Source organism: Arabidopsis thaliana, chromosome 2 (assembly GCF_000001735.4).
Source record: "Arabidopsis thaliana chromosome 2, partial sequence".
Lineage (NCBI taxonomy): Eukaryota > Viridiplantae > Streptophyta > Magnoliopsida > Brassicales > Brassicaceae > Arabidopsis > Arabidopsis thaliana.
In genome coordinates this window covers 2,907,962-2,934,966 of record NC_003071.7, presented here as the reverse complement: position 1 = coordinate 2,934,966, position 27,005 = coordinate 2,907,962, and the positions used below count along the sequence as shown (strand labels likewise).

At 34.3% G+C, this 27,005-nt stretch overlaps 3 protein-coding genes, 1 long non-coding RNA gene, 1 other non-coding gene and 2 pseudogenes across 8 annotated transcripts; 4 read left to right on the top strand and 3 right to left on the bottom strand.

Annotated features, from left to right (window-relative positions):
- Nucleotides 1-652: 652 nt before the first annotated feature.
- Nucleotides 653-2,739, top strand: AT2G07070 (annotated as a pseudogene; the record flags this gene model as incomplete). Its single annotated transcript has 4 exons — nt 653-762; nt 965-1,293; nt 1,370-1,497; nt 1,790-2,739.
- A 914-nt stretch (nt 2,740-3,653) lies between these two features.
- Nucleotides 3,654-4,183, top strand: AT2G05075. The gene has a single exon (NR_140063.1). It is a non-coding gene; the product is annotated as an other RNA (long non-coding RNA).
- Nucleotides 4,184-4,215: 32 nt separating this feature from the next.
- CAS1 (cycloartenol synthase 1) lies at nt 4,216-10,607 on the bottom strand. 2 transcript variants are annotated; one of them, NM_001335311.1, is made up of 18 exons: nt 10,141-10,607; nt 9,161-9,544; nt 8,992-9,081; nt 8,631-8,825; nt 8,443-8,527; nt 7,733-7,899; nt 7,288-7,476; nt 6,994-7,107; nt 6,518-6,640; nt 6,311-6,433; nt 6,138-6,236; nt 5,937-5,993; nt 5,772-5,818; nt 5,534-5,677; nt 5,247-5,424; nt 5,083-5,163; nt 4,874-4,957; nt 4,216-4,791 (listed from the first exon to the last, which is right to left on the bottom strand). In NM_001335311.1, the coding sequence occupies exons 2-18, from the start codon at nt 9,269-9,271 to the stop codon at nt 4,672-4,674; spliced, it is 2,007 nt and encodes a 668-aa protein (NP_001325220.1). In that variant the 5' UTR covers nt 9,272-9,544; nt 10,141-10,607; the 3' UTR covers nt 4,216-4,671. The 2 variants fall into 2 exon arrangements, with proteins under 2 accessions (NP_001325220.1, NP_178722.1); NM_126681.3 differs by having other exon boundaries at nt 9,161-9,346.
- Nucleotides 10,608-12,717: 2,110 nt separating this feature from the next.
- AT2G07042 lies at nt 12,718-15,014 on the top strand. Its single transcript, NR_143735.1, has 3 exons — nt 12,718-12,852; nt 13,159-13,273; nt 14,320-15,014. It is a non-coding gene; the product is annotated as an other RNA (non-coding RNA).
- A 560-nt stretch (nt 15,015-15,574) lies between these two features.
- Nucleotides 15,575-18,551, bottom strand: PRK2A (Leucine-rich repeat protein kinase family protein). The gene is made up of 3 exons (NM_126680.4): nt 17,716-18,551; nt 16,984-17,625; nt 15,575-16,877 (listed from the first exon to the last, which is right to left on the bottom strand). The coding sequence occupies exons 1-3, from the start codon at nt 18,344-18,346 to the stop codon at nt 16,207-16,209; spliced, it is 1,944 nt and encodes a 647-aa protein (NP_178721.3). The 5' UTR covers nt 18,347-18,551; the 3' UTR covers nt 15,575-16,206.
- A 1,634-nt stretch (nt 18,552-20,185) lies between these two features.
- On the bottom strand, nt 20,186-21,338 carry AT2G07030 (annotated as a pseudogene; the record flags this gene model as incomplete). The annotated part of the gene is made up of 1 exon: nt 20,186-21,338.
- Nucleotides 21,339-23,768: 2,430 nt separating this feature from the next.
- AT2G07020 (kinase with adenine nucleotide alpha hydrolases-like domain-containing protein) lies at nt 23,769-26,494 on the top strand (the record flags this gene model as incomplete). The annotated part of the gene is made up of 7 exons (NM_126678.2): nt 23,769-23,937; nt 24,022-24,098; nt 24,294-24,412; nt 24,506-24,751; nt 24,835-25,078; nt 25,160-25,261; nt 25,349-26,494. 7 exons carry the CDS (start codon nt 23,769-23,771, stop codon nt 26,492-26,494), a joined length of 2,103 nt encoding a protein of 700 aa, NP_178719.2.
- Between the last annotated feature and the right edge of the window lie 511 nt (nt 26,495-27,005).

Here is a 27,005-nt window from a genome sequence, read left to right as displayed (position 1 = left end):
TAATTATATTCAATTAAAACAGACATAAATAATGAAAACAAACAAAATTAAAATCTAAATGGCATAACTGTAATAAAAAATTTCAACCCCAGCTTTCATGTCTTTTTACACCCTTAGAGAGTCATTCTAGTAGGCACTGTAATCAAGACGGCTATTAGAAGTATGGTACTTGCTACTAACCGGATCTCAACCACTTTTCCCTCCTATTTTTAGCAATACCCAACGGTCCCTAGCCAGGCTAGCTTTTTCCGGTGCGTTTGCGAGGTTTCTGATGAACTTCTCCAGCGTGGACCTGATGTTTTCTCCCTCTGAAACTTCCTTCTTGCTACCATCTGATATATCTGCTCTCCTTCAGGTATATCCCCTCCCTCTGCTATCCTGGTAACCCTGTTTTAACCCTGTTGAACTGTGTTTAAACCTATCTGCAACTTCCTCCGGCTGCTCCTGAAAATTTATTGCTCCTTGAAAGTTCGTTTCCCCCAACTATTACCATGTTCTCATTTATTACCCAAACCTAACCATGAGTACAAGAATCCATGCTCACCTTAAAGGCAAAAGTTTAGCAAGAGGCTACTCCTCTCCAACTCGCAAACGAATCTGAGCTCTAGACCTAGATACTTCAGAGCTTATTAAAGCAAATGCTCTCACTCTCATGGGTCGACTCACTAATCCAGCGGCTCAACGTCTCTGGTCTCTCTTTCCTTTCCTCTCCAACAGATGGAACCTCAAAGGAAAGGTTGTGGGCTCAGGTCTGGGAAAAGGGTGTTTCCAGTTTAAATTTGATTTTGAAGAGGATATGTAGAAGGTTCTAGATAATAGACCTTACCATTATGACCAATGGATGGTCATTCTCCAAAAATGGGACAGTTTTCTGTGACTCCTTTCCATCTATGCTGCCTTTTTGGATTGAACTCCAAGGTCTCCGTAAACATTACTGGCAAGAGGAAATGTTAAAAACCATTAGTGAAGAGCTTGGTGAAATCTTGGATATGGAGATCTCTTCTTCTTCTGTCAAACTCAAAGTGCTTATCAATGGACTCCAACCCCTAACAAAAGAGATAGTGGTAGAGTTCCCTGATGGTAGTGAAGCCTTAGTGCTTCTTGATTATAAAAACCTGAAAAATCACTGCCGCCATTGTCTAAGACTATCTCATGACATTAAGGATTGCCCAGGTTTAATTTCTTCTTCAGAAAAATCTAAACCGCCCACCTCTACTCATTCCCGAGGCTCAGGTGGTGTCTCTAGGAATTACTATACCCCTGCAGACAACTTCGTTGCATCCAAAAGCCATGGTAGAGGGATCTCTCCTAATGCTTCCTCTCAGGGCCACGGATCCTCTTCTCATAAACATTATTCTGCGGTGGATAGAACTAACCTCCCCTCTGGAGAAAGGTCTAGAAGTGTCTTTCCGCAAAGAAGTGTTTCACTATTATCCTCAGGGTATAGAGCACGGCCTAGCTCTAAAGCTCAAGTTTATCACACTAACCACCCTCATGGTGCGGGTTCTGCTAATCTGGGGAATCTCTAATGGCAAGAAAAACACTCAAATGTACCAAGATTTTCCCAGGAAACCTCTGATTCTTCCAGAACAAGAAGACCCCCTCTTGAGAGAGATGTCCTCTCCCCGGACCCTCAAACTCCACCTCTCCTGCCTGCTCCTCTCTCTAACTGGAATCAAAGACTTTCTGAGGTCTCTTCCCCCCAGTTGTCATACCTTCCAAAGATCAAGTCCTTGGTGAACTGCGTGAAGTCACTATTTAATACTTGACGTGTGTTGATCCCATTGAGAGCGCAGCTAGGAAACAAAGAGTTATTCAAGGCGAGGCTAGAAACTTGATGAGTAATACAACTGACCAAATAATTGAAGCCGCCGCTGCTTCCATTTCCAGTGCTGACCCCATTGGACTTGCCCTTCCTGCTTCCCCTGAGCCTCGTGTATCTGTTAGGGAGGATCCTTCCCTACCTACTAGTTCTCATGTAGTCCAGGTGAAAAGAGGAAGAGGTCGACCACCACTGGCTAAAACCAATTCAAAGAATCCTGCAAATTCCTCCTCAAAGTTAATTGGAGCCAAAAGCCAAAAGAGAAATCTTGTAAGGAACTCACCAAAGAAAGGAACTGGATCTAATCTACCTTCATCTTTTGCAGCTCTACAAGGAGGTAACCCCTCCTCTAAGGCTGCCTGTCCAAAATCGAAGAAACCTGCAAATCCAAAGATTTTCTTAATTCCTGCAGCCCAGAAAAATAAAGTGGATTTTCATAATCCATTAGCCCCGCTTCCTTAAGGATAGTAAGCTGGAACTGTTGTGGGTTGGGGAATCCCATGACAGTCCAGCGGTTAAAAAAAATTCGTAAATCGATATTTCCCGACATTCTATTCCTCATGGAAACCAAGAATACCTCTGAAAATGTCCTGCAAACGCTTCAGTGGCTAGACAATAACTCAAATCATTTGGTTGCACCCCTTTCTCCTGCTGCTGGTGGTTTAGCTCTTTTCTGGAGGTCAAGTTTACAAGTGGAAATTATCAGCTCCTATATTCACTTTATGGACACAAAAATAACTGCTAAGGGTAAATCTTTTTATGCTACCTTTTTGTATGGAGAGCCAGAGAGATCAGAAAGACTTCAGGTGTGGTCTCTCCTTCAGGAAGTCTACTCCACTAGATCTGGTCCTTGGTTGATTACCGGCGACCTCCCAGCCATTTTCTTTTCTTTGGTCTTGTCTACTTATATCTTATGACTTGTCTTCTTGTAAGTGATAATAATCTGTTCAAAGTCTCAAGCATGCATGGGAGAAAACAAAACAATGAAAAAGGTATACTAACATCTCCATTTCATGTTACCTTTTTTTCCGGCTCAATTCTTGTTAGTTTCCTCTAGCCTATAGGAGATAGATAGTGTTAACTTACGGGAAGTTTAAATTGTTTTTGGTAGATGTTGTTGGCTTGGATTTAACAATAAAACAGTCTTGTATTAAAGACCAAAACAAACACGCAAATTTCTTTTTTTTTTTATTTACGTTATGGATGTATTACTTTAGAAGGAAAAATTGCTTTGTTTTACTCTACTTTTCTAATAGGTGAAACTATAGAGGAATACAACTTGATAAACCAAAAAAAAATTCCAAATTAAAACATAAGAACCCAAAAGACTAAATTTTTCTCAAAATCGAAGAAATATTCACAATTTCTTGACAAAGTTTTTTTTCCGCCATGAAGTGATGTTTTAATGGTATCGAGTGATCGTGAAGACGGTAATAGAAAGAGGATTTGGACAGAGGAGAAGAGAGGGTGGATTTGGCCGCTAGCTGCGATGTTTTGTGGTAAGTTTCGAGAAGAAATAGAGATTGAACAATATTAAGTTGCGGTTCTTTACAAAAATAAAAATTAAACATATTAACTTTAGATTTTAGGGTTCTTAGGTTTTAATTTGGGAAAAAATTTAGAGACTGATCTTTTTTTTTTTGTCGACCAAATCTATTTATATGGAAAACAAAGCTCATGGGCATTACAAGTGGTTATCTGGAAGCCCAACAACCTGGACTTTACATATTAAAATACATAAAATATATTTCAGAATTAAGCCCATATTTTGACAGGTGTAAGACACGTGTGTGGATGAAAAGCAACAAAGATTGGATCTGCAATATTCACCGTCTTCCGTCACAATCTCCGTTCAGCTCACCGCCACCACCGAAGCTGATATTCCTTATTGATCTAAGTTTCTTCAATGAAATCAGCTTTTACTCCAAATAACCACTTGATAGATCTTTCTACAGTTGTATTGCCGCCCTCTTAGATTGGAACCGTCTCGTAAGATTGAAGAATTTTCAGATCTTTTTTGCTTCAACTCAAGCTCAAAGATAGAAGCTCCGCCTTTTGACCTATCATATGAGGTCAACTTCGTATGATAACGAAGTAATTTTAGCGAAGATATTACTCTAATCATTTGAGAAGAGCCAAGCTACGGTTAAAGGAAAGAAACCAATCTTATAAATAGCGGAATTTGGATTTAGCTTTGGTAGAAAGATGAACAAAATAAACCAAACTTAGATGGAAAACAATCCAAACTAAGATGGTAATAAACTCCGGCAAAGCGGAAACTAGGTATCCGTTTAAAATCGAAAATTATTCATATAAAACAAAAAAACAGAAAAATTCCGGCTAACCGCCTTTAATATATATTTAGAGACTTATCTAAGTATATTAAGTTTTATTTGACTAATATTATATATTCTGTAAACATTGACTATTTAGAAATAAAAAATTGCCCACACCATACTTGGGGAATTAAATGAGCATCATCCCAGGAATCCAAGGGAAAACTTATTTTAGATGAAAAAAATTGCTTAGTAAAAGCAACCAGTCAAAACCAATATTTTGAGCAAAGTGGGAAACCACCGGAGACACGACCTAAGCGGGAAACATGAATTAAAAAAACAAATACAAGAAAAATGTCTGTTTTCACAAAACAAGACATTATCCTAAAATGGGGTATTCAAGAGAACCCAACAAAATCTGCAACCAAGATTTGAGTTTGAAACAATTACACAAAGATTGGTTCACGTAACCATCAGAGCAGATCCATTACGGATAACACAACTTTGGAAAGAGTAAAGCATGGAAGCTACACAGTTCCTTCCCTAGAGAAATAACTAATTTGAACACTTAATTCATTCTCCTTGTTGCAATAATACCTGACAACGGTACTCCCCCAAAGCCCATATCGGAAAAATGTTTCGATACGCGGCATATGTTATCATGCAGTTCCTATTGAAGACTCCCATTATTTCCTGATATAGAGAGTCAAGATAATCACTTAACCGTTAACTAAGAGAAAATCCAAACAATGATGTGGTTGATGCAACTTGTTACCTGTTGTGGAAAATCACCATTCTCCATTTGAGCATTAATCAAGTATCTTGCAGCCCGGTGTAGTGGTTTCCGGTCTACCTCAGCCTAATAAGAACACAAACAAAGAGATAAAATTGTAAATGGAAAGAGAGAGAGGACAAGAATGAGCAATCCCCCCGCCTTGCAGCACGATGAACTGAAGTACAAAGTTTCTTAAGGAATTTACTCACTTGCCCAGCACCAATGAGTGCGAGCATAGCCCATGCTGTATTCACGACGTGAGATCTGTTGCCATCAAGGTTTGAATAGACCTATTCATAAAAGTAAAAAAGAAACGATTCATCAAGTAGAGCAGTAAGTAAGAGTTTAGTGAACATACAAAGTAATTATTAACCTTGTCTTGACATGAAAGATAGCTTTCTCCCCAGCCGCCCGAAGGTTGTTGTTTCGACAATAGAAATTCACAAGCTTTAGCAACATGTGGAGAGTTTTTCAATGTTTTTCCAACAGCTACCAGCCCTTTCACTCCAAACCACGTACCATACGTGAAGCAAACAGCCCATGATCCATACCTAGGGAAATATCACAGGTTACCAAAAAGAAACCAACTAGAAGATACAAAGATAAAATATAGGAAAATATGTAATTCTGCAAATAGATTTATAATGAATAGAGACTTACCATGAGCCATCTGCTGCTTGAATGGATTCAATGAACTTAACCGCCTTCTCAATGCACTCATCTACTTCCTTCTTTCGATGACCAGGATACAGCTTTCGAAATGATATCAAAGCTTGGATAGCAGCTGATGTACATTCCACGTAACTACAGAACCATTCTTGCACATCAAGAGAAATTTGCAAAACATAAAATAAGATTAACCAGATGATTCAATCAATGGAATATGCTAGTGCCTTACGGATAATCAATAACAATATCGCCAAAGGTTTCTGCTGGGTTGATTAGCTGCCAACAGAAATGAGTAAACTTTTCACTTAAAACCTCAAGCAAAGGGGACTAAGGCAAATATGTGTTGGACACAGAGATACAGAAAGTATATATTATCTAGGCACACAGACAATACCTCTAACCAAGGGTATGACCTGGTGAGCTCATATGTTGCGAGGCCTCCATCTGCATTCTGACATCAGAAATTTTCAGCTGATTAGACAAGGAAACTGTTTTGGTTTTCAAAATATGCATTTAAAAAACAAAAGGTCAACAGAGCAGAAAGACGACATATGACTGATCGAAGCACCAATCTGTATTAGAAACCAAATCTAACCTGTAAAGAAATGATAACATTAACAGCTTCATATAACCGTTTTGCATCTATTGGTTCACCAACAATCGCCTTGGGAACTTTGGATAGCAAAAGAGCAGCCTGAAGAGGAATTACAAAACTAATTACCACCAGAAAAGAAATCCTGAAAGGTAACTCTGTCGCATTATTATTACTTTCAGTCCTTCTGCGGTGCAGTCAGAGATGGGCCAACCGTGATCTGCAGTTGAGAAAGGCCAAGCCCCTTTAGAAATGTGGCGATACCAGTAATTCAGATCTCCAGGGCAGTCTTCTAACACCTATACCATGAAAAGAAACAATCATGAGAGGGAAAAGAACATCCAAAGCAACACGCTGATTTTCATTAACTGCCTATCCCAAACCTGGGAATTCTTGACAAATGAATGTGCTTTTTCCAAAACGGGCCCATATTCTTCGACGAGGTTAGTTGCCAAAATCGCTTGAATAGCAAAACCTGTATCCCATAGCTGGCTTCCGTTATAACCCTGTCAATAGCTGCTGCATTAGAGTATGGACAACAGGTTCAATGTTTATAACTAGTAATTGGATAGAAAGTAAAGTAGGGGCTTTGGTTGGCTGGAGGAAAAAGAAACAGGGAAGAGCTTTATCAAGGTTGTTCGTTTCTTTCTTATGATTCTATCAAACACATACTAGGTAAAACTCCCAACTTCATATAAGTTAATGTAGTAAAGCCATTCTGAGTACTATCAAATTTTTTAGTGTATATTTGTATACTGTTGAGCTAATGATTCCAGAGACATAATATTTGTACTGGTTCAGCAGTAACCGTGGTCCATATAATCTACATAACATAATCATATATACAAATATGCGGTACCTGCATCTTCATTCCATCTTCAGCTAACCAGAGAAAGTCATGGATTCTTGGTAGGTGCAACTTGAAAGCCTCTGAGTTTGGGTCTTCTACCCAACAGCAAAGCATATTTAATACCTATAACAGCACAGAACACAGATGATTAAAGAAGAGGATTGGCTGGCAAAAAAAATAGTAGAGGAATCATAAACAGAAAGAAAACACAAAGTCGAACATATCCTCATACTGAACTTGCGAAAGAGAATAATAACAATCGTTAAGACAATGGTACAGAGGCTGTAGTGGAAGTTTGCATACCTTGTTCACGGGACCTATGCAGATGTACCTAGTATTCTCATCTTCATAATGAATATGTTCTATTGCGGTTCTTATAGCCTTTTCTCTCAAATTTGCACCAGGCCATCGCATCAGAACAGGCTCAACAATCTTATGAAGTGATGCCCAAAGAATATCTTGCACAAGTGGATGTGGGTAGTATAAATCCTCCTTCAATAAAAAAGCAACTATCAGCATCAAAACAGTTACCCCTGAGCATCTGAATACACATCGATATGTGTAAAAACCTATATTTTGAGTACTGTATATTCTAGTAGGAATCATTTAATCTAATTGTGTTATTCAGCCAAACAAGGATCTCATTTAAACTGCAAATGCTCAGGTCTTTTAAGAAAGGAAGTAACTTCGTCAAAGGATGAGCTTATGTGTTAGCATAGTTGCAAAATCCACCATCCATTCCACGAACCTTTGCGCAAAGGTTGCGTGCTTCATTCCAGTTGACTTCATGATATGGTACTGTGAAAAGCTCCTTTCTCAGTGATAAAACAGTGGACGTTATGGGACCCACAAACCTTTTTCCATACAAATACGACATCGGCAAGTACACCATTCGACAATGGCACCACATCCTTCCTGGAGCAAGAGAAAATTAATCTTATTCTGATGCTTTACTGTGCACTATAGCAATATGCATAAGAACTAAAAAGCAAGTTGTAGCAAAAGAAAACCATATCCATCTTTGTAAATCCACACATAGTTAATACATTCGATAAGTGTGCTTTGAACAAGCTTGAATCATGCTCGATTCCAAGCAGATTTACAAAAAAATTCAAGATTTACTTCACTTGAGTTGTCCATGATCGAGGGTGTTCCATATCATAAAGTCTGAAATAATGTACTGCTTATGGAGCGCATTACCAATATAACTATAATTAAATCCCAAATAAATAGTTGAACCTAAGGAAGCATAAAGGAGACAAAACAGATACGGGCATGGTTACAGCACTCTGGTTTTTCCATTCTTTATAAATAGCGGCTGAACCAAGAATTGATAATACGAGGCACTTCATTTGAATGAATAGTTTAGTCAGATCAACAATTGGAGACAGGGAAAAGAATAAATTTAAACAGTATATAAGTTGAGAAAGTCAAGAACACATGAGATTGTCATTTTACCTGGATGTATTGGCAGGAAATATGGGAGAAGCCATATCTCAGGTGGCAGTGGGTTATTTCCGGACCATTCAAAAGCTCCAAGTACCTTTATTTACAGTATTAGCAGATCCAAGCAAAAAGATGAGTCAAGTAACAGAAATTTTCATACGATAACTTTAAAGGACAGATAGAGGTCAAAACTTTAGTACCGATAGCCACATTTTCCCCCAAGATGTAATATTGGTAGCACCACCATGATTTAGTATCCAGTCTCGTCCTTTCTCCATATCTCCATCTCCATCGTTAGGTCCTTCTCCAAGCAACCTTAGAGTAACATAGTTCAACACAGACCCAAACATGGTGCTAGGGCCCTCAATATGTAAACCCCAACCTCCGTCCTCATTCTGAAACCACATGCCACCAATAGTGCAAATTAGTTTAACAATTAGAAAGTAGAAGACGAAAATCTTTGAAACAGAAAGATGTGTAAACATCTATTTTGCGATGGAAAATCCAAGTACAGCATTGCAAGGAAACAGAATTATAGTAAAGATACGAGAAATTTCTTGCCTGGTGATTATAGAGATAACGGCGCATTTCTTGTTTATGTTGTTCCGACAATACTGTATTCAGTGCTCCAGTTATGGAGAGTGTAATTATCTGTAATCAAAAGTAGTTTTTGTCAAGTTTTCCGTAAAATTTGCAAAAGAAAGCTTAGGCACGAAACATATGAACTGACCAGTCCTGGGAGAAGAAACATAGGACCACCATAATCACCTGGCCAGTGCCCGTCGTGTGCCTGTATAGTTGAATAGAAATCTAGACCCCTCTTTAACGTGGTTTCCACCATCTCCTCTGTAACATCATCAGTGTCTTCGATTTTGACTTGAGGTAAAACTGGGCTAATCAAATTTTCTCTTGAAAACTACAAACAGAGAAAGAGAGAGAGCGATAACTATTGGATTAGAAATGGTTGAATATCAGATAACTGTAATCTGTCAAAGGAGTGTGATAGATTAAGCCCTCATGGGATATATCATAGGACAGCAGAAAATTAAGAAGAAAATTAAAGGCTGGACATCAGAGAATTGCAATCAGTCGAAGAATTGCCATAGATCAGGCCCTGATGGAATATCATAAAATTAAAGAGAAAGTCATGGACTCAAAGACTAATAAAAATAATGAAAGCCAAATGATTACAAACTATAGAAACACAAGAGAGTACAATAGGTAGTAAAGAGAAGCCTTCAAATAATGGTAGCAATAAGTTAACACAGATATTCAGATCTCAGCTTTAGACCAAATGCATAACTGGTATCACAACTCTCCCGTTGTAAATAAATCAGTAAAAGAATCATATGGCTTTGTTAGTTTCTCTAGATTGGGATTGTTTTTTCACTTCCATTGAGAAAATGGCGAAGGTAGATTAACTCTAGTTTTTGTTGTTGTATATGCTCTGTGTACTTTTCCATCTATTGTAAACTAGACTCTCCTACATATCCATGGAGTAAGATACAATCAAATCTAGTTACAAGCTAAGTTCACATGCTCCTATCACCTTGAATTGATTTCACATTACAAGTCAAGTGATGAATTAGATTAACTTCAATGTGATGAAGCAACACAGTCCTAAGTATCACTGACTAAAACTTGCGAGATTCGTCACCAGTCAAGACCACACTAAAGTCAACGGAAACAAAGAGAAGCCAGAGATAATACCTGAAGGCGCATAAGCAGATCGGCGCTATGTTTCTGCACGAATCGATTATCCGAAAAAGACTTCCTAGCTTCTTCGACGGCGGCGAGATCCTCAGGAGTACCGAGATTCGGATCGAACTCCCAAAACTGTCTTCCGACGTGATTATTGGTGGTTCTAAGCCATGGACTACCTCCTTCCGCGATCTTCAGTTTCCACATTATCGCTCTCTCGAGAGGGAAAAATATGCCGTTTGATCGGAAAATGAGTTTGAATCAACGATGGATTCTAGAGATTCAGTGAGGAGAAAATCGGAAATTTGGCTATTGTATATTGTGGATGAAATCGAGGATCGAAGAAGAAGACAGAGATGCAGATTTGTGCCAGATGTGTACAATACATCGAATAGAGTGAAAGGATGTGGAACCAACTATAAAGTTAATAGAATAAATAAAATGCTGATTTGTCACGTGATTTCGATATATTTAGTCGATTTCAAGTAGTTGCATTTATATTTTTGGATCTCTTTCCTTTTATTTATGACTCACGGTCGCTTGTTCTAGAGTTCAGATATGTTTAAAAAAAGAAAGAAAGAAAAAAAATCATAGATAATTTGAAAGAAATGTTGAGAATCCAACCGAATCGAAATCTACCAAAATCGAGATTTGATTCTAAGAATATCATCATATATATTTATAAACATTATTATAATTTGACTGTTGAAGTTTAAGATTATTTTAACGTAGTAATGTTTTTTAATTCGTTTTTATGAGAGTTTATTATAAATTTTTTTATTACATTTTGGTTTTTTATTTTTATATAACAAACTAGATTCTGACCCGCACGTACTTGGAGATTTTATATTCTAATAAACATATTAGAATAATTTTTAGTGATATATATATTGTAGTGTATAAATTATAATGTACATAGAAAAATGTATAGTGTTATTTATGACACAATAGCTAATGTTGTGTACCGCATATTATGCGGGTTGTAAGTATTATCGTATGGTTTTTTATTAAAGTTTGTATATGTTTTTTTGTGTTAGTGAATTAAATTATAGTATATATATATATATATATATATATCATAAACTTGTCACTTATCATTATATTTAAAAATATAAGATGTGTGGAAGGTAATGTAAAAATAATAGTGTTTGCAAAAAGTTTTAGTTAAGATTGTTTTTTTTGTTAGTGAATTATATAAAAACATATATATCATAGGTTCCGATTGATAACCACTTTTGAGGAAAAGAATGAGTAGGAAAGTGGTGTTCTTCTTTGTTCCTTAGTTTTTTTACCATTTACAACGTATTTTTGTTCCATTTTCAGACATGTGGGTCCTACATTTTTCATCATCATTTTTCAAAAAAAAAGGAATGATAGAACAAAATTGTTCCACCCCAAAATTGTACAGGAACCAAGAGGAGCAAAAAAATAAAATTCGTTTTATTTATTAAATCAATTTAAAATAGCTTTATGATAATATTTATATTTCTATATATAATATTTTCTATATCTTTAGTATATATTGATATATATATATATATATACTTTTTTATCAAACTTTCAATTTAATGAATGTTATGAATTTATTTTAAATTAGTATAAATAAATGTTTTAAAGTGAAATTTATTTTAAATTTGTAATATAATTTAAATTTTTACTATAAAATAAATAAATGTTTTGAAGAGAAATTTATAATTTAATTTATTTTAAATTCATACAGAACTTTAATTTTAAATGAAATTAATAAACAAAATTCAATAAATGATTTTTTTAGTAATTCTTATGTTAAATATTAGTTCACCTTTTTGGTTACCATTTACCATAATCATTTTGTTCAATTCTTATGTTCCTCTTGGTTCCTACTTATGACTATTTTCCTTTTTTTTGTTCCTTTTTGTTCTTTTTCATTCATATTCCTATTGTTCTTTTTGTCATCACCAATCAGAGCCATAATGTAGTAACATTTCATTGGAAATTTTTATTTTGTTCTTAAAATTACTTTAGTACATACTTTTATTTTTGTTTGATTAGTTTTAATTTTTGAATAGAAATTTTGGTTATTTAAAGATTTAACGATTTTTGCATCATTTATTAATGTTTTATTTATATAAATAGTTTGATTTTGCTGATAACAAATAATTTTAACAGTTTTAGAAGTCTAATAGTTATAAACTTATAATAGAAATGTGTATATTTGTGAAAGAATATTAAATTTTAAACAGTTTAAACTTTCTATACAAAACTACAGTTTATAAATTAAAATTTACTTAAGTGACCCATAATTCAAGCTCTCTAACAAATATGCAAGCTCATGCCATTTTATTCAAAATATAAGTAATCCTATCACCTTTCATTTGCTTTATAACCAAAATAGATTTGACATATGAATATATTTTTAATAATTAAAATTTCATAATCAACTTAAAAAAAAAATAGATGTAGTAATCTACAAAAAGTATAAGTCCTAGAGGTTCTGGACCATTTCCAACACATTTTCTTATTAAGATAGTAGATGTTAAAATTGGTAAGTCACTGGCCCATTAGTCAAGGAGAATAAACTTTTGTTGAGCCGATTAGTACTCCTACACCCATTTAATATTTTCAAATTAATTTATTTATTTGTACAGATTTTTATTTTAAAAACAATCGTTGTCGTCTTATCTTCTTCCCCATTTTGTTTCAAAATTAGGGCTTCCGATTTCGCAGTGCTCACCTTCTTAGGTATCAAAAATCTTTTGAATTTGATAATTTAGATTGAAATTTAGTGCCTTCCGAGCTAGGATTCATGATTTTAAATTGGTTTGATGTATCTCCGGTGATGGTTTCCTTAGCTTCGGACCTTCGGTTTTTCCGATTAATTGCTTCCTTGTCTCTGAATTAGCTGAGTGGCGTTTGATTGAAGTTTTACTTTCCTTTGGGGCCTTTTCTTATGTCTTGAGTTAGAGAAGTGTTATTTTCTTGTTGTATAGTTTCTTACGGGTTATGATCAAAATTTGTGTTTCTTTTTGTCCCTTTTTAACTTTGTAGTTTGAAAATGCCTCGGTATGATGATAGCTATAGGAACACTCGTCTTTTTGTTGGCCGCTTATCATCTAGAACTTGTACCTGAGATCTTGACCATCTTTTTAGCAGAATACTAAAGGTAACAGAGTCTTCTATAATGCTCTTTTAGAAATGTCCATTTGGTAACTGGAAACCCGTCTCATCCTTTTTATGTTTGAAATTTTTCGTCCCATAATAGTTTCCATCCATCACTTGTTCTTTGCTTTAATGGGATGAGCAAGAAGGTAATTTTAGTGTATCTGCTTTAATTTCTCTTATTCTTTTTTTTTTTCTTTTAGAAACTAAAACCCAATGAGCACGTGATGATCATGTTATTGTAACATGTAGACTGATGATGTTAGCCCTTATCAACTAAAACGCAGGATATTCCTTCTTTGGCAAAGTAGAAAATAAGAGAAAATTAAATCAATATCGTATTTATTAAATTCTCACAAAATGATTTTATCTTCTTAATACACTAACTTAGTTACAAAATCTTGGATAGCAGAATAGTTTTGCTTGATTGCCAACAAAGACATGTCAAAAGCATTTGAAATTGATTTTCACCTAAGAAAAATTCTATGGTATTAGAAAACTATATACATGGTATTACTTTAGCTATATGCAATACAAAAAACATGTGCATACACTTTATAACTGCATACCTTTGATTGTATTGATTTTAGCACGGTGAATCAAGCAAATCACCCGGCCCTCTCATTACATGCTGCTTGGATTGTCCACCTATTTAGAAATGTCTGCTGTCATCTTGGCTCGTGATGGAAAGATTTGCAGTCATTTTTTTAAATGAGTAGGAAAGGTATAGATGATGTTTGCTATCTTAGTGAGTCTTGAAGAGGGTGTTAGACATCCTATATTTATAGGAAAAGAGTTCGGCTAGGGTTATAACCTATTAGATAAAAAAGAATATGCTTACGAATAAGTCTTTTGAGTATATATTTTAGTATATTCCTCAATTGAGAGCTAATGAATATTCACCCTGTTTATGACTTTGGTTGTTTTTGGTAACTGAATGATTACAAAATTTGAAATCACTGTAATTATTGGGATATGATTGTTTTGATAGTTTTGAATTCTAATAATCAAATTTAATGGTTATTGATTCAATCTTTTTAAATGATTAAGGAATTTTAAAGGAGTATAATAGCGACATTGGTGAGTAAATCAGCAACAAATTTGACTTTCTGACAATAGTCGCGAATCATCATATCTCCGATCTCCATGGTCCGTAGCTCGTTGTCAAGCTCCACGAGCTTCCTTATTGTTTCGAAATTGGTTCTCCACGTGAAGCCAGATGTCACGAGCAGAGCCGCAAGTTTTGAACACGGAGCGAAACAGGGGCTGCGCAAGGGTTCCGTAGATCCAGAGTTTGACGAGACCGTCTCGCTTTTGCCACGCCATGTCGTCCTCACCGGTGGGAAGAAGGTTGCCCTCTATATTACCAGAGACGTCAAACGTCATACAGTGAGTTTGGAACAACTCTCTCTAGGCATCGTAATTGTTGTCTTCAAGATCTAGAGTGAGCGGGATGTGATGTTTGATGTTTGTCACACTAAAACATCGTTCGTTGAGAATCTTAGCAGCAGCCATGAGAGGATGAAGCAGAGAATTTAGAAGAAGAAAAGAAGATGAAGCAGATCGGATCAGAGGCTGAGCTTGTACATGAAAAAAGGGTTCCACTTGAAATATCTAAATTAAAGAAAGGTGCTCTTATTGAAAATGATCTATTTATATTGAATCTCATATAAATATAAACTATGCAAACATTAAGCTTGTACATGCATACGGGTCTCGATTGGTACAAATTTACATTATTACACAAATATATAATCAAACCATTCACCTTTTTTTTAACACCAAAAATAACATGATTTGTGAGCTACCCAAATCAATTTTCCAACAATTATGAAGTTTGGATCCATATTAAAACTTTTTTGAAGTTTCCAATATTATAAATATTCGAATTTCATAATAAAATGACAAAATGATGTTTAATCACGTGATGGAGTTATATGGTGGGACGGGTTTGGATCGATATTAATACGGAATGGTATACTATGTATGAAATCCTAGAATTAATAATCAAAATACAATTATACAATTTTAAACACTAAAAAAAAATACTAACAAAACAAATATAACTTAAAATTTCAAAAAACATTAGTTATAAAAAAACTTTTCTATGGTGTATCATAGTATCATACTGTCATACATAAAAAAAAAAGCAATAGCACGTATCTATAGATCATCTTAAATACAAAAATTCAAAATATTATTTAATAAAAATATAGACTTATGATGTACCTCTTGAATATGTTATTTATATATAAATAATATTAACTAAAAAAAAATCTCTAATTTTTTTAACAAAAATATACACCGCGGGTCAATCTCTAGATAATACAAGTTTTAAATCTTTATTACCTCTAAAAAAACTCAAACCACAAACAAAAAATACTAAATTTTAATAATAAACTAATATACAACAAATGTCAGAACATAAAACATCAATTACCCAAGTTTTACATAGATAAAAAATTTATGTCAAAAAATATATGATTCATATACTTTTCAATAAACATATCCATCCAGGGTGTACCGCATGTCAATATCTAGTTATATACATAAAACTAAGCAAAACTAATATGTAACATCCATCTTGACAATACAAAGAGAATATGTAGAAATAACTAGAAAAGAACTTCCATGTGAGTCTACGTCCCTGTATATATAGTACAAAGTTTGAGTACATTATTATTTTTGTTTTTGGTATTTTTTTTGGAGTTGTCTCTGCTTTCTGTTAAAAAGTAAGAAAGATCTTGTCCTCTACATTATTTTCTTGCAGATGAAATTCCCAAAATAATATCACACGTTAACGCAAAACCAACTTTTTCTACTTATAAAGGGGGATTCCGTATATTGAAGTGTCGACATCAATTAGCTCCAAGCAAGTTGCGGTTTTAAGACAACTTTTGCATGAAAAGTTTACTTGATAGCTTGTCGATTTACTTTTCATGACAAGTTAATTCCCTCACTTGATAGTCCCCTCGACGATCTCCCATCAGCTTCACTCGCATATGTTGAGTAAAAGTCATCATCTCCTTGTTCTCTCTCCTTCATCAAATCTTCCATCTTCTCAACAGCCTCTCTTATATCTAACCTTTTCTCCACATCTACTTCACAACAACTCAATCCAATTCTCATGAGATTGAGTATATGTGCTTCACAATTGCTTGTTTTCCCCATTTCTTGATCAAACAATTCTTGTGTCCACTCTCCTTTAAAACTAGACCTTACCCAGCTCGCTAGGTCCTCCTCGCTTTCTTTATCCACTTGTGAGAAACTTTCAAGTAACTTTCCCGTAAGAATCTCCAAGATGAGTACACCTAGCCCCCAAACATCGGTTTTCTTGGTCACACGGCTTTGTTTTACGTACTCTGGGGATTTGTAAGCCACCATGAGCTCTTGCGCGCTTTCTTCGTTGATCATTGGGATTAAACCATAGTCCATAAGAAGAGGCTCAAATTTCTCACTTAGAAGAACATTAGATGATTTTAGATGACCATGAGGAGCCATTAGGCTAGGTAGGTTTTTGTGGAGGTATAAAAGTCCCCTTCCTACACCTTTCACAATATTGAATCTTGTTGGCCAATCCAAGCTTGGTTGCCCTAGGGATTTATGACCTAGATTTATACATAGAAAAAAAAAAAACATATCATAAGCAAAGAATGATTTAATTAGCATTAGTGTTTGCAAATGAAAAATTAAAGAGAGAAAAACAAATAATACCATGGAGATGAGCAGCCAAGCTTCCATTTGCAACAAAATCGGAAACAAAAAGCTTTTCCTCTTTTTTGTAGTAATAAGCAACAATTGGGAGCAAATTCTCATGGTTTAACCTCCCCAACCTTTTCATGTGTTCTTGGAACTCATCAATTCCTGCACTATTCATATGTTTAAACCTCTTCACTACCATCACCGATCCGTTCGAAAGCAATGTCTTATACGAAGCTCCAAAACATCCACTTCCTAGAATCTCTGCTGATGCTTTCAATAAATCTTGCAACTCAAATTTCCCCTTGTCATCTCTCAAAAATGACAATTTTGTGGTATGAATCATCTTTTTAGCAGCACGGTTTTGTGAATGGTAGCTACCTTGTCCCCTTTCACTTTCTTGGATTCCAGCTCTCATTTGTAGACTTGATGGTCCTGGTTCTGCTGACAATAATGGTTGTTTCTTCTTTCGTCTTCGGATAAGGAAGATGACCACTCCAATAATTATGAGTGATGCAGCTAGTGCTGCTACTGCTGCAGCTACAATGTACAAAAACTTTGATGATGTTTTCTTGGTGCTCGACTTGGGTTCCGAGGAATGGTTGTAAGGAGAAGAACACTTTGTATCCAAAGGTTTTCCACATAAGCCTTTATTCCCTACAGCCAAAGAAAAACATGTTTTTCTATTAAAATTATATATATGTGGTTTTTCTAGAGTTATAACAAAAGTGAATAAAATTAGTGCACCTTCAAACAATTTTGGATCCATTGTACTGAAACTATTTGGGATTTGACCTGCCAATGCATTGTTTGAAAGGTTTAACATGTTTGGATGATGTCTGAATTCTGGTATTTGTCCGGTGAACCGGTTCCCGTCAAGTCTAAGCTCTATAAGCTTTGGACTTTTGACCAAGGACGTTGGAATTTCACCAATAAAATTATTTTGCTCCAGATGAAGTTTTTTCAACCACCCCATGCCATCAAATGCATCCTTAGGTATCTCTAGGTCGAATTGATTGTTTGACAAGTAAAGTGATTTCAAAGCAACAAGTTTCTTGAACTCTGGAAATGGACCTTTAAATTTGTTGTTTATGAAACTAAGAGACCTTAGAGAATTCAAACCCATCAACGCCTCGATGTCGATAGAGCCAGAGAGCTCAAGATTCTCTAGTCGTAACCCCCAAACAAAGCCTCTATCACACAAGACACCAGTCCATTTGCATGGAGGATTCCTTCTATTCCAGCTCTCCAAAGCATTTGCTCTCCCAATAACAAGAGAATTCTTGAATTTCAAGAGAGTTTCGGTCTCTGATACGCCATTAACAACCATGAAGAAGACAGATACAATGGAAACGAACATGAGACATTTGGATTCCATAACCAGTTAAGAAGGCGCACGGGAGGCGCGCCCTCTAAGGGTAGATGGAAGGAGAGTCTCTGGAGATGAAGAAAAACGAAGATAATCTGAGATGGATGAAATGATAGAGGAAAAAAAGGAAAGAAAGAGAGAGAGCGAGTGTTGAAGAGGAGAGGTCTCTATCAAAGCATACCAAGAATAGACAACATAAGAAATTTTTGTGGTCTATCAAAAGAAAGTTTGTGTTGACGAAGTCTTTATTTTTGAGAAAGTCACTTAGAGATTTGTGGTGGAATTTTAGACACTTCCGGTTTCTATGGTGTTTTTATTTCTTCTTTTTGAGTTTCTTAGCTTTTCTTATATTTTCTTCAACATGGATGGGAATATTAATAGTTATTTTTCTATTACTTAGAATGTGTATTTTCGACGTTGAACGTATCATGAGGTTTGTTGCTAATACAATATAATATATGTAGCTCATCATAGATGAACATTTTTTTAATTATCTTTTTATTTAGAGTTCAAAAGATCCAATTTTGAGGAATATTGTTTACATAAATGATACGAAACGGTTCGAACTTTTCATACCGAATTATCAACTTTTACATTTGCATTGTGAGAGATTAATAATAAAAAGAAGCTTATGAATTCTTCTTTGTCGCTTTGAAAATCCTCCAAATATGTTGAAACGCCGACCATTCGGTTGGGAAAGACACCATATTCACCAGGTTTGAACTGTCCGTAAAAAGGCTAAATCTTAGTTTTCGGGACAAATCATACACTTTATCGTCCAGAGTAGACCTTCGACTTAGGTATGGAGTAGAGATAGACTTCTACAGAGATTCGCGTCATATAGTTGGCAACTCTGTATTTGATGATGTATAGAACCACACTGTTCCTGAAAACTTATTGTTTTCTCTCTGTGATCCGTCCACAAAGCACCAAAATCCTAAATAAATATATTATTATGTGAGATCTTTCTAACCCAAACTTTTTTATCTGGTTTAAGAAAACCTTAATTATCAACATGGAACTCAATTTGAGCTAACTGCCACGATTTTGTTTTTTTTTCTGTTAAACCTAGAACCTCTAGAAGATCTTTATCCACATTGTTAAATATTTTTTCATTTCTCATTTTTTAAATATACCAAAATTATCCATAAATATGAAGATAAATAAAATTCTAAAAGTATTCTTCAGAATAAATAATCAAATATATATAAATAGAAGTTGTGGAAAAATTTAAAAGGACTTTGGAAATTTGTGAGAGAGATATGTGTCATGCATCGTCTGTCAAAATGTTTTACACATATTGAAATGGCATGCATGTAAAATATTGCAGTTTACATATTCCAACTATAAATCTGCTACATTCAATAACTAAATAAGTACTATCTTAAATGTTTATTTTTTTGAAGATAGTAAATAAATAATATAATTTTTTTTATGAAATATGAATATAATAAATTGTAATTAAATTTGTCATTTATAATATTATTTTTATAGTCAAAATTAAAGTCATCAAAATTTATCTATATTGCAAAGGATTGTGATGTGTAACACCTTGCTATTTTCCAAAACAGACGCTCAAATTCAATATCCTTGTTTGTCTTCTTCCAATTTTCCAAAATGTGTCTTGCACACATTCTGTGTTCAGCTTGGGGAAGCTCATCACGAACTGCATTTAATAAATCTTGTCACCACAAGTAAATAATATCAATATCCAACACAAGAAATCATAAAATCTTGCATTTAACTTACGAGAACCAAAAATCTTACATGATGTTTATCAAATATCATTGTAATGTCAGCTCCATCTCCAAGACTCAAGTCTTTTTTCAACAGTTGCACAAAACACATCTAATTATCAATATCCTCCACCTCTACCACTGCCCAAGTAATTGGAAATATTCTGTTATCCCCATCTTTACCAACTGCAACTAACATTTTCCCTTTGATATCCCATTTCATAAATGCATCATCTAAACGAATAATAGGCCAACAAGACTTCTTCCAAGCTGTTTTCAATGCATCAAAACAAACATATAACCTATAGAATCATTGCAAGCAAAATGTGATTCATGACTAGCCTTTCTTTTATTTCTTAGCAATTGTTTTGCTCTCCTACACTGATGCACAGTCACAATCATATTAAACTCCCTCTTAATTTCAACTACCATCTCCTGAGATTTAATTTTAGGATTCAATCGAAGCCTTTCTTCCCAAAGTTGTGCAATAGTTCCACTTTTCAAAAACTTTGTTTAACCGGATCTTACACAAATATGCTTATTATAGAATCTCCTTATCAAAAGCTTGTTTTTCCTCTTCTCAAAAGAACAATACACTATCCAAGGACACTTTTCTTTGATGTGTTGTGTACACTTTGCCCCAAGCCTATTCGATGATGACTTAAACATTTTGATATCGTATTCAGTCTTTAGAGAATACCTGAGGAGTGCATACTTGAATTCGTCTGCATTGTTGATTGTATTATTCAAGGCTAGCGGTTCATCGGAATGGTCTCCATGAGTGAATGGCCTCTCAGCTTCATATTTGTCATCATCATCTGATAATGGATCTGGAATCTTCTCGCTGTCCCAAACATCATCTCCGCTTTCATCAGATTTATTAACAGCATCATCTTAACACGCATCAAACCCAAAATGGTCTTCTAAGTTATTGCAGATTTCAACATCAACAAATTCATCTTCTTCTTCCTCTAAATTTTCAGCCAAACATTGTTCTGCCTCTCTGTACCCGCTATTATCTTCGACAATAACCGGACAATCATCTTCATCAACACTAGAATCATGAGATCATATCCTTCTCCCTCCTCATTTACTATCTCCTCTACAACTCCATCACCTATATCTCCATCTTCTGCAACTCCACGCTTTGCAACTCCATCGCCTCCAACTATTTCGGGTGCAACATGATTGGCTTCAATTCCCTCACGTTGAATTTGGGCTTCACCATCTCTTCGAATTGGAAGCTTTCTCCTTTGTCTATTCATGGTATTCTCTCTGAAATCAATGAATTTGATTTCGATCTCTATGCCTCTCGATTAATTTTGAGTTGAATCGCCTAAGGTTCTTATTTGGGGAAAAATATGAGAATTTTTAAGGTTTAGTCTAGGTTTATTACGTTTAATTGAAGGGATTTAACACCTTCTTTAGTTACTAAACGTTGAATATATTTTGGTCCAAAAGCATCAAGTCAATGATAAGTTTGTGATTTAATTTGTTCCCACAATAGTTCAGGAATAAATGAGTTAATTGCACATAGTTTAGGAATTAAATGATCATTTTCCCCACCGGTAAACACATTCATGTCTATGGATTATCGTTTTAATCTATCTATACATATTTGGTAGACTATTTAGCCAAAAATCCCTATACTATTTACTATTTACATTTAGGTTCTTACAAATTTTATCTCAACCAAATATTTTATTTTTAAAAACTTACAAATCATTAATTTGCATTAAATACTTGAATTAACTCTTTCCTAAATTTTTAAACTTAACTAAATCTTTCTTTATTAAACTCTATCCGATTAAGAATAATTTCCTAAAACATCTATATCGAGACTAAATATAAATTTTTTATTTTTTTTGTCACTATATTTGTTTATATATATATATATATATATTTACTTTATATATAAAATACATATAGTTAATAAAATATTAAATTTTTTTGCATCTGATGTAATTAAAATTTTGTAAAACAGACATATGATACTCAATCGATGAAAATAAATAAAAGTACAAGGTCCCACTTTGCTTAAAGAATTAGGAAATTGTTAAGAGCCATATTATAAAAAAGGTCAAACCGATTCCGAATACGAATGAGCAGGAACCTTAATATATCAAACATCCAAAAGTAAAAGTGTTATTCGATTACTCCATTTCTTTATTTTAAAATCACTACAACTTTCAAAGTTTTAAAATATTATATATATTTAAACTTTATTAAAAGTTAAGTATTAAAATTTTTTAAACTTTTTTAAGAGTTAAAATTTATTAAAAATTTTAAATATTAATGATTTTGAAAATTTTATAAAGTTTAAATTTTGTAAATATTTGAACTTTATAAGAAATTTAAATATTATAAATATTAATATTGGACGATATACTACGGGTGAAATGCTAGATTTAACAATCAATATACAATTGTAAAGTTTGGATCGATATTAAAACTTTTTTGAAAGTTTCCAATATTATAAATATTCAAATTTCATAAGAAAATGATAAAATGATGTTTAATTGTACGGGACGAGGTTGGTTATATTGTGGGATTGGTTTGGATCAATATGACAAAATGATATACTATATACGAAATCCTAAAATTAACAGTCAAAAATACAATTATAGAATTTTAAACATTCAAACTTTTTTATCAAAGTAAATATAACTTAAATTTTCAAAAATAAAATAGTTATAAAAATCGTCATGAGGTGTATCATAGTATCATACATAAAAAAAAAATAGCATGTATCTATAGATCATCTTCAAAACAAAATTCAATTTTTATTTAATAAAAGTATAGGTCTATGATGTACCTCTTGAATATGTTATTTATATATAAATAATATTAATTAAAGTAAAAATCTTTAATTTTCTAACAAAAATATCAACCCACGGTGTACCGTGGATCAATCCCTAAATAATACAAGTTTTAGATCTTTATTACCTCTAACAAACCCAAACCACAAAACAATACTGAATTTTAACATTAATCTAATATACAACAAATATGAGAATATAAACATGAATTACCCAAGCTTTAGATAGATAAAAATTATATATCAACAATATATTATTCATATACAAATAATAATTCTTATAAGAAAATACCTATAACTTTTCAATGAACATATCCACCCACGGTGTACCGCGGGTCAATATCTAGTTAATCATTAAATTTTGAAAATAAAAATCATGCATGCATAATATATAATGCTTTTACTTAATATGAATTTTATACTATGTTGTTCAGAATACTATGACCAACAAATTGATAAATTTTCTTAATCTATCTAATGCTTAAACATTTTATACAACCTCAACTGGTTACATATAAGAATACTATTTATAGAAATTTTATTATATACATGTTGGTTTAAGAACTAGATAAAAAATAGAAAGCATATAAATGCTAAAGATGTGTATAATTTTATTACAATTATAAGTTACCACCAAATACAGATAGAGATATGCATGCAAAATATTACTTCAGTTATAAGATAACAATATTTCCTAAAAGAAAACTCGAGAAGACACGATGGAAGGCAACAAAACATAACCGAAAAGAGAGTTGAAAACCTTGCATCTTGCCTATTTGCTAATATTGGCATATGTTTTCAACGCCTTTGTAACCCACAATTTTGCATTTATAAACAAATTGTTAAAATCCTGTTTTTTTGGCAAGAGTTTTTAGAAATGGTGAAGATGGTAGATGGTGAGCGAAGAGACGAAAGCGTTGCAATTGCGATTGATCGAGACAAAGGAAGTCAGGCTGCATTGAAATGGGCTGTTGATAATCTTTTGACACCAGGAGAGACTCTAACTCTTATTCATGTTAAAGTCAAGCAAACCCTTGCTAATAATGGTATCCCCTTAAAGCTCATTGTTACATATTCTAGTCAACTTCGTTTCAATTTACCTTGAATTAAACATCATAATGTTGATGTAGGGACTCAACCAAATAAGTCTGGAGATGACGTTAAGGAACTGTTTCTTCCATTCCGATGTTTCTGCACTAGGAAAGACGTGAGTTTTGCGTCTAACTTCATCAATTTGTTAAAAGTATTATCGCGATTTTTACATTAAAACATTGCCTATCGAAACTATCACCTAACCACACACATTTTTCTTCATATCATTAGGTCAATTTATTCGTTAATTAGTAATTAGAAAGGAGGTGTTTTGGTCAAAAATGTTAAAGATTGAGAGTATTGTTGACAGATAAATTGTGAAGAGGTAGTATTGGAGAACGTTGATGCTGCAGAAGGAATCATAGAGTATGTACAAGAGAATGCAATCGATATTCTAGTACTCGGTGCATCTAAGATAACTCTTTTAAAGTAAGAAGATTTCTTCATGTTATTACTCTTCTTTGTCAATATAAAAACATGTCTTATATTAAGTAAATGTGTGTGTATGTGGTGTTGCGATAGGCGGTTAAAAGCGGTAGATGTTACAAACGCAGTGATAAAAGGAGCACCCAATTTCTGTACAGTTTATGCAATCTCTAAAGGTAAAATTTCGTCCGTTAGATCAGCTACCTCTTCACCTCCTCCACTTTGCACAATACGTCCACAATTACCAGCTCGGTCAAGTAATGCCAACAACAACAACTTCAGTCCTAGAGCTCAGAGAAGGCTTCAATCAGTGCAAAGTATACAAGACGAGATCGAGATCAAGTATGTTTTCCTGATAATTTACCAACATGCTTGTGATATTTTATATTCTTTTGCATGCAACTGAGTGATAATAATATGAATAGGTCTCCATATTTGAGAAAAGAATATGATCAAGGGACATACCAGGCCTTAGTGTCGGACTCAGACTTATCCTTTGTGAGTAGTGATAGGCCAAGCATGGATTGGTTTGAAGACAATCGATCCAACTATGCTACATCCTCAAGCTCATCTGAAAAACAGTCCATAGATTTGTGTTCTTCTTATTCTGCATTCTCCACAAGCTCCCAAGAAAGTGGGAGACTCTCATCATTGTCAATGTATAGCCAGGTAAATTAATAAAAATAATTTACTAATCAAATTTTTTCTGCCTTAATTAATATTTCTTGATTACTCTATAAATTCTCACAGGATGATGTAGAATCTGAGATGAGAAGGCTAAAACTAGAACTTAAGTATACAATGGACATGTATAATAGTGCATGCAAAGAAGCAATCGCAGCTAAGAAGACGGTATAACTACATACATACATATACATATATACTTAAAATAATCATCCGTTTTTATGATATTAAGATATGAATCTATGTTTTTGTCAGACTATTGAGTTACACAAATGGAAAGAAGAAAGGAAACATAAACTAGAAGAAGCAATACTTGCCAAAGAAGCAGCAATGGCAATAGCAGAGAATGAGAAGGCAAAGAGTAGAGCAGCCATGGAAGCATTAGAAGCCGCTCATAGAATGGCTGAAACCGAAGCTCAAAAAAGAAAGCAAATCGAAACGGCGGCTCTACGAGAAGTAGAGCATGAAAATAAAGCAATGCATGCTTTACCTCATAGTAATAGAATGTATAGGAAATACACAATTGAGGAGATTGAACAAGGAACAACAAAATTCTCAGATAGTCATAAGATTGGAGAAGGCAGTTATGGAACAGTTTACAAGGGTACTCTAGATTACACACCAGTGGCGATAAAAGTTGTGAGACCGGATGCAACACAAGGAAGATCACAGTTCCAGCAAGAAGTGGAAGTCTTGACATGTATAAGACATCCTAATATGGTTCTGCTCCTTGGAGCCTGTGCGGAATACGGATGTTTAGTCTACGAATACATGTCCAATGGTAGCTTAGACGATTGTCTCCTTAGACGAGGAAACTCTCCAGTGCTTTCTTGGCAGCTAAGATTCCGCATTGCAGCTGAAATCGCCACTAGCCTTAATTTCCTTCACCAGCTAAAGCCAGAGCCACTAGTGCACCGCGACTTGAAACCAGCTAACATATTACTTGACCAGCACATGGTCAGCAAGATTTCTGATGTTGGGTTGGCTAGGCTTGTCCCTCCCACAATTGATGACATCGCAACGCATTATAGAATGACATCCACTGCTGGAACATTGTGTTACATTGATCCAGAATACCAGCAAACTGGTATGCTTGGAACCAAATCAGACATATACTCATTTGGGATTGTGCTCTTGCAAATACTTACAGCAAAGACACCAATGGGTTTGACAAATCAAGTTGAGAAAGCAATTGAGGAAGGAAATTTTGCCAAGATACTTGACCCTCTTGTTACTGATTGGCCAATTGAAGAGGCTTTAATATTAGCAAAAATCGGTTTACAATGCGCAGAGTTAAGACGGAAAGATAGACCTGACTTGGGAACGGTTGTGTTGCCTGGGCTGAAAAGGCTCATGAATTTAGCAGAAGAAAACATGTCTATCACGCGTCCTTCGTCGTAAAGCAGCCAGAATAATAGCCAAGTTGATAGTCTAGCATCTACAACTTCAATCAAAGTAAATACATGACAGAAAATAAAGCTTTTTCACTCAAGATTATATGAAACATGTCTTCATTACTAAACCTTTTATTTTTCCTCTTTTCTTTTGTTTTTCAGGAGAAAATAAGCGATCAATCTCTCAACATGTATCGATATGATGAGAGTTGCAATAACAACACATCTTGATGAAAGAGTAGTGTAGAGAGAAGGAATAAGTAAAACTAAATCATCATGTGTTTTTATCTAGTCAAGAGGAAGATTTTGGTGATGTTAGAACTGCGTCACCAAGATGAAGATACCAAATGATGTCTGTTTTAACACAATTAAAGACATCTATCTAGATATGGTAGCTAGATGCATTTGTTACTCATCCAAAAATAAAAAGCGATGAGTTTAAATTGTCAATTCATATGAATATGATTCTTCCAAAAATTGTAAATGTTTAAAATATCCTCATATACAATCATAACTCA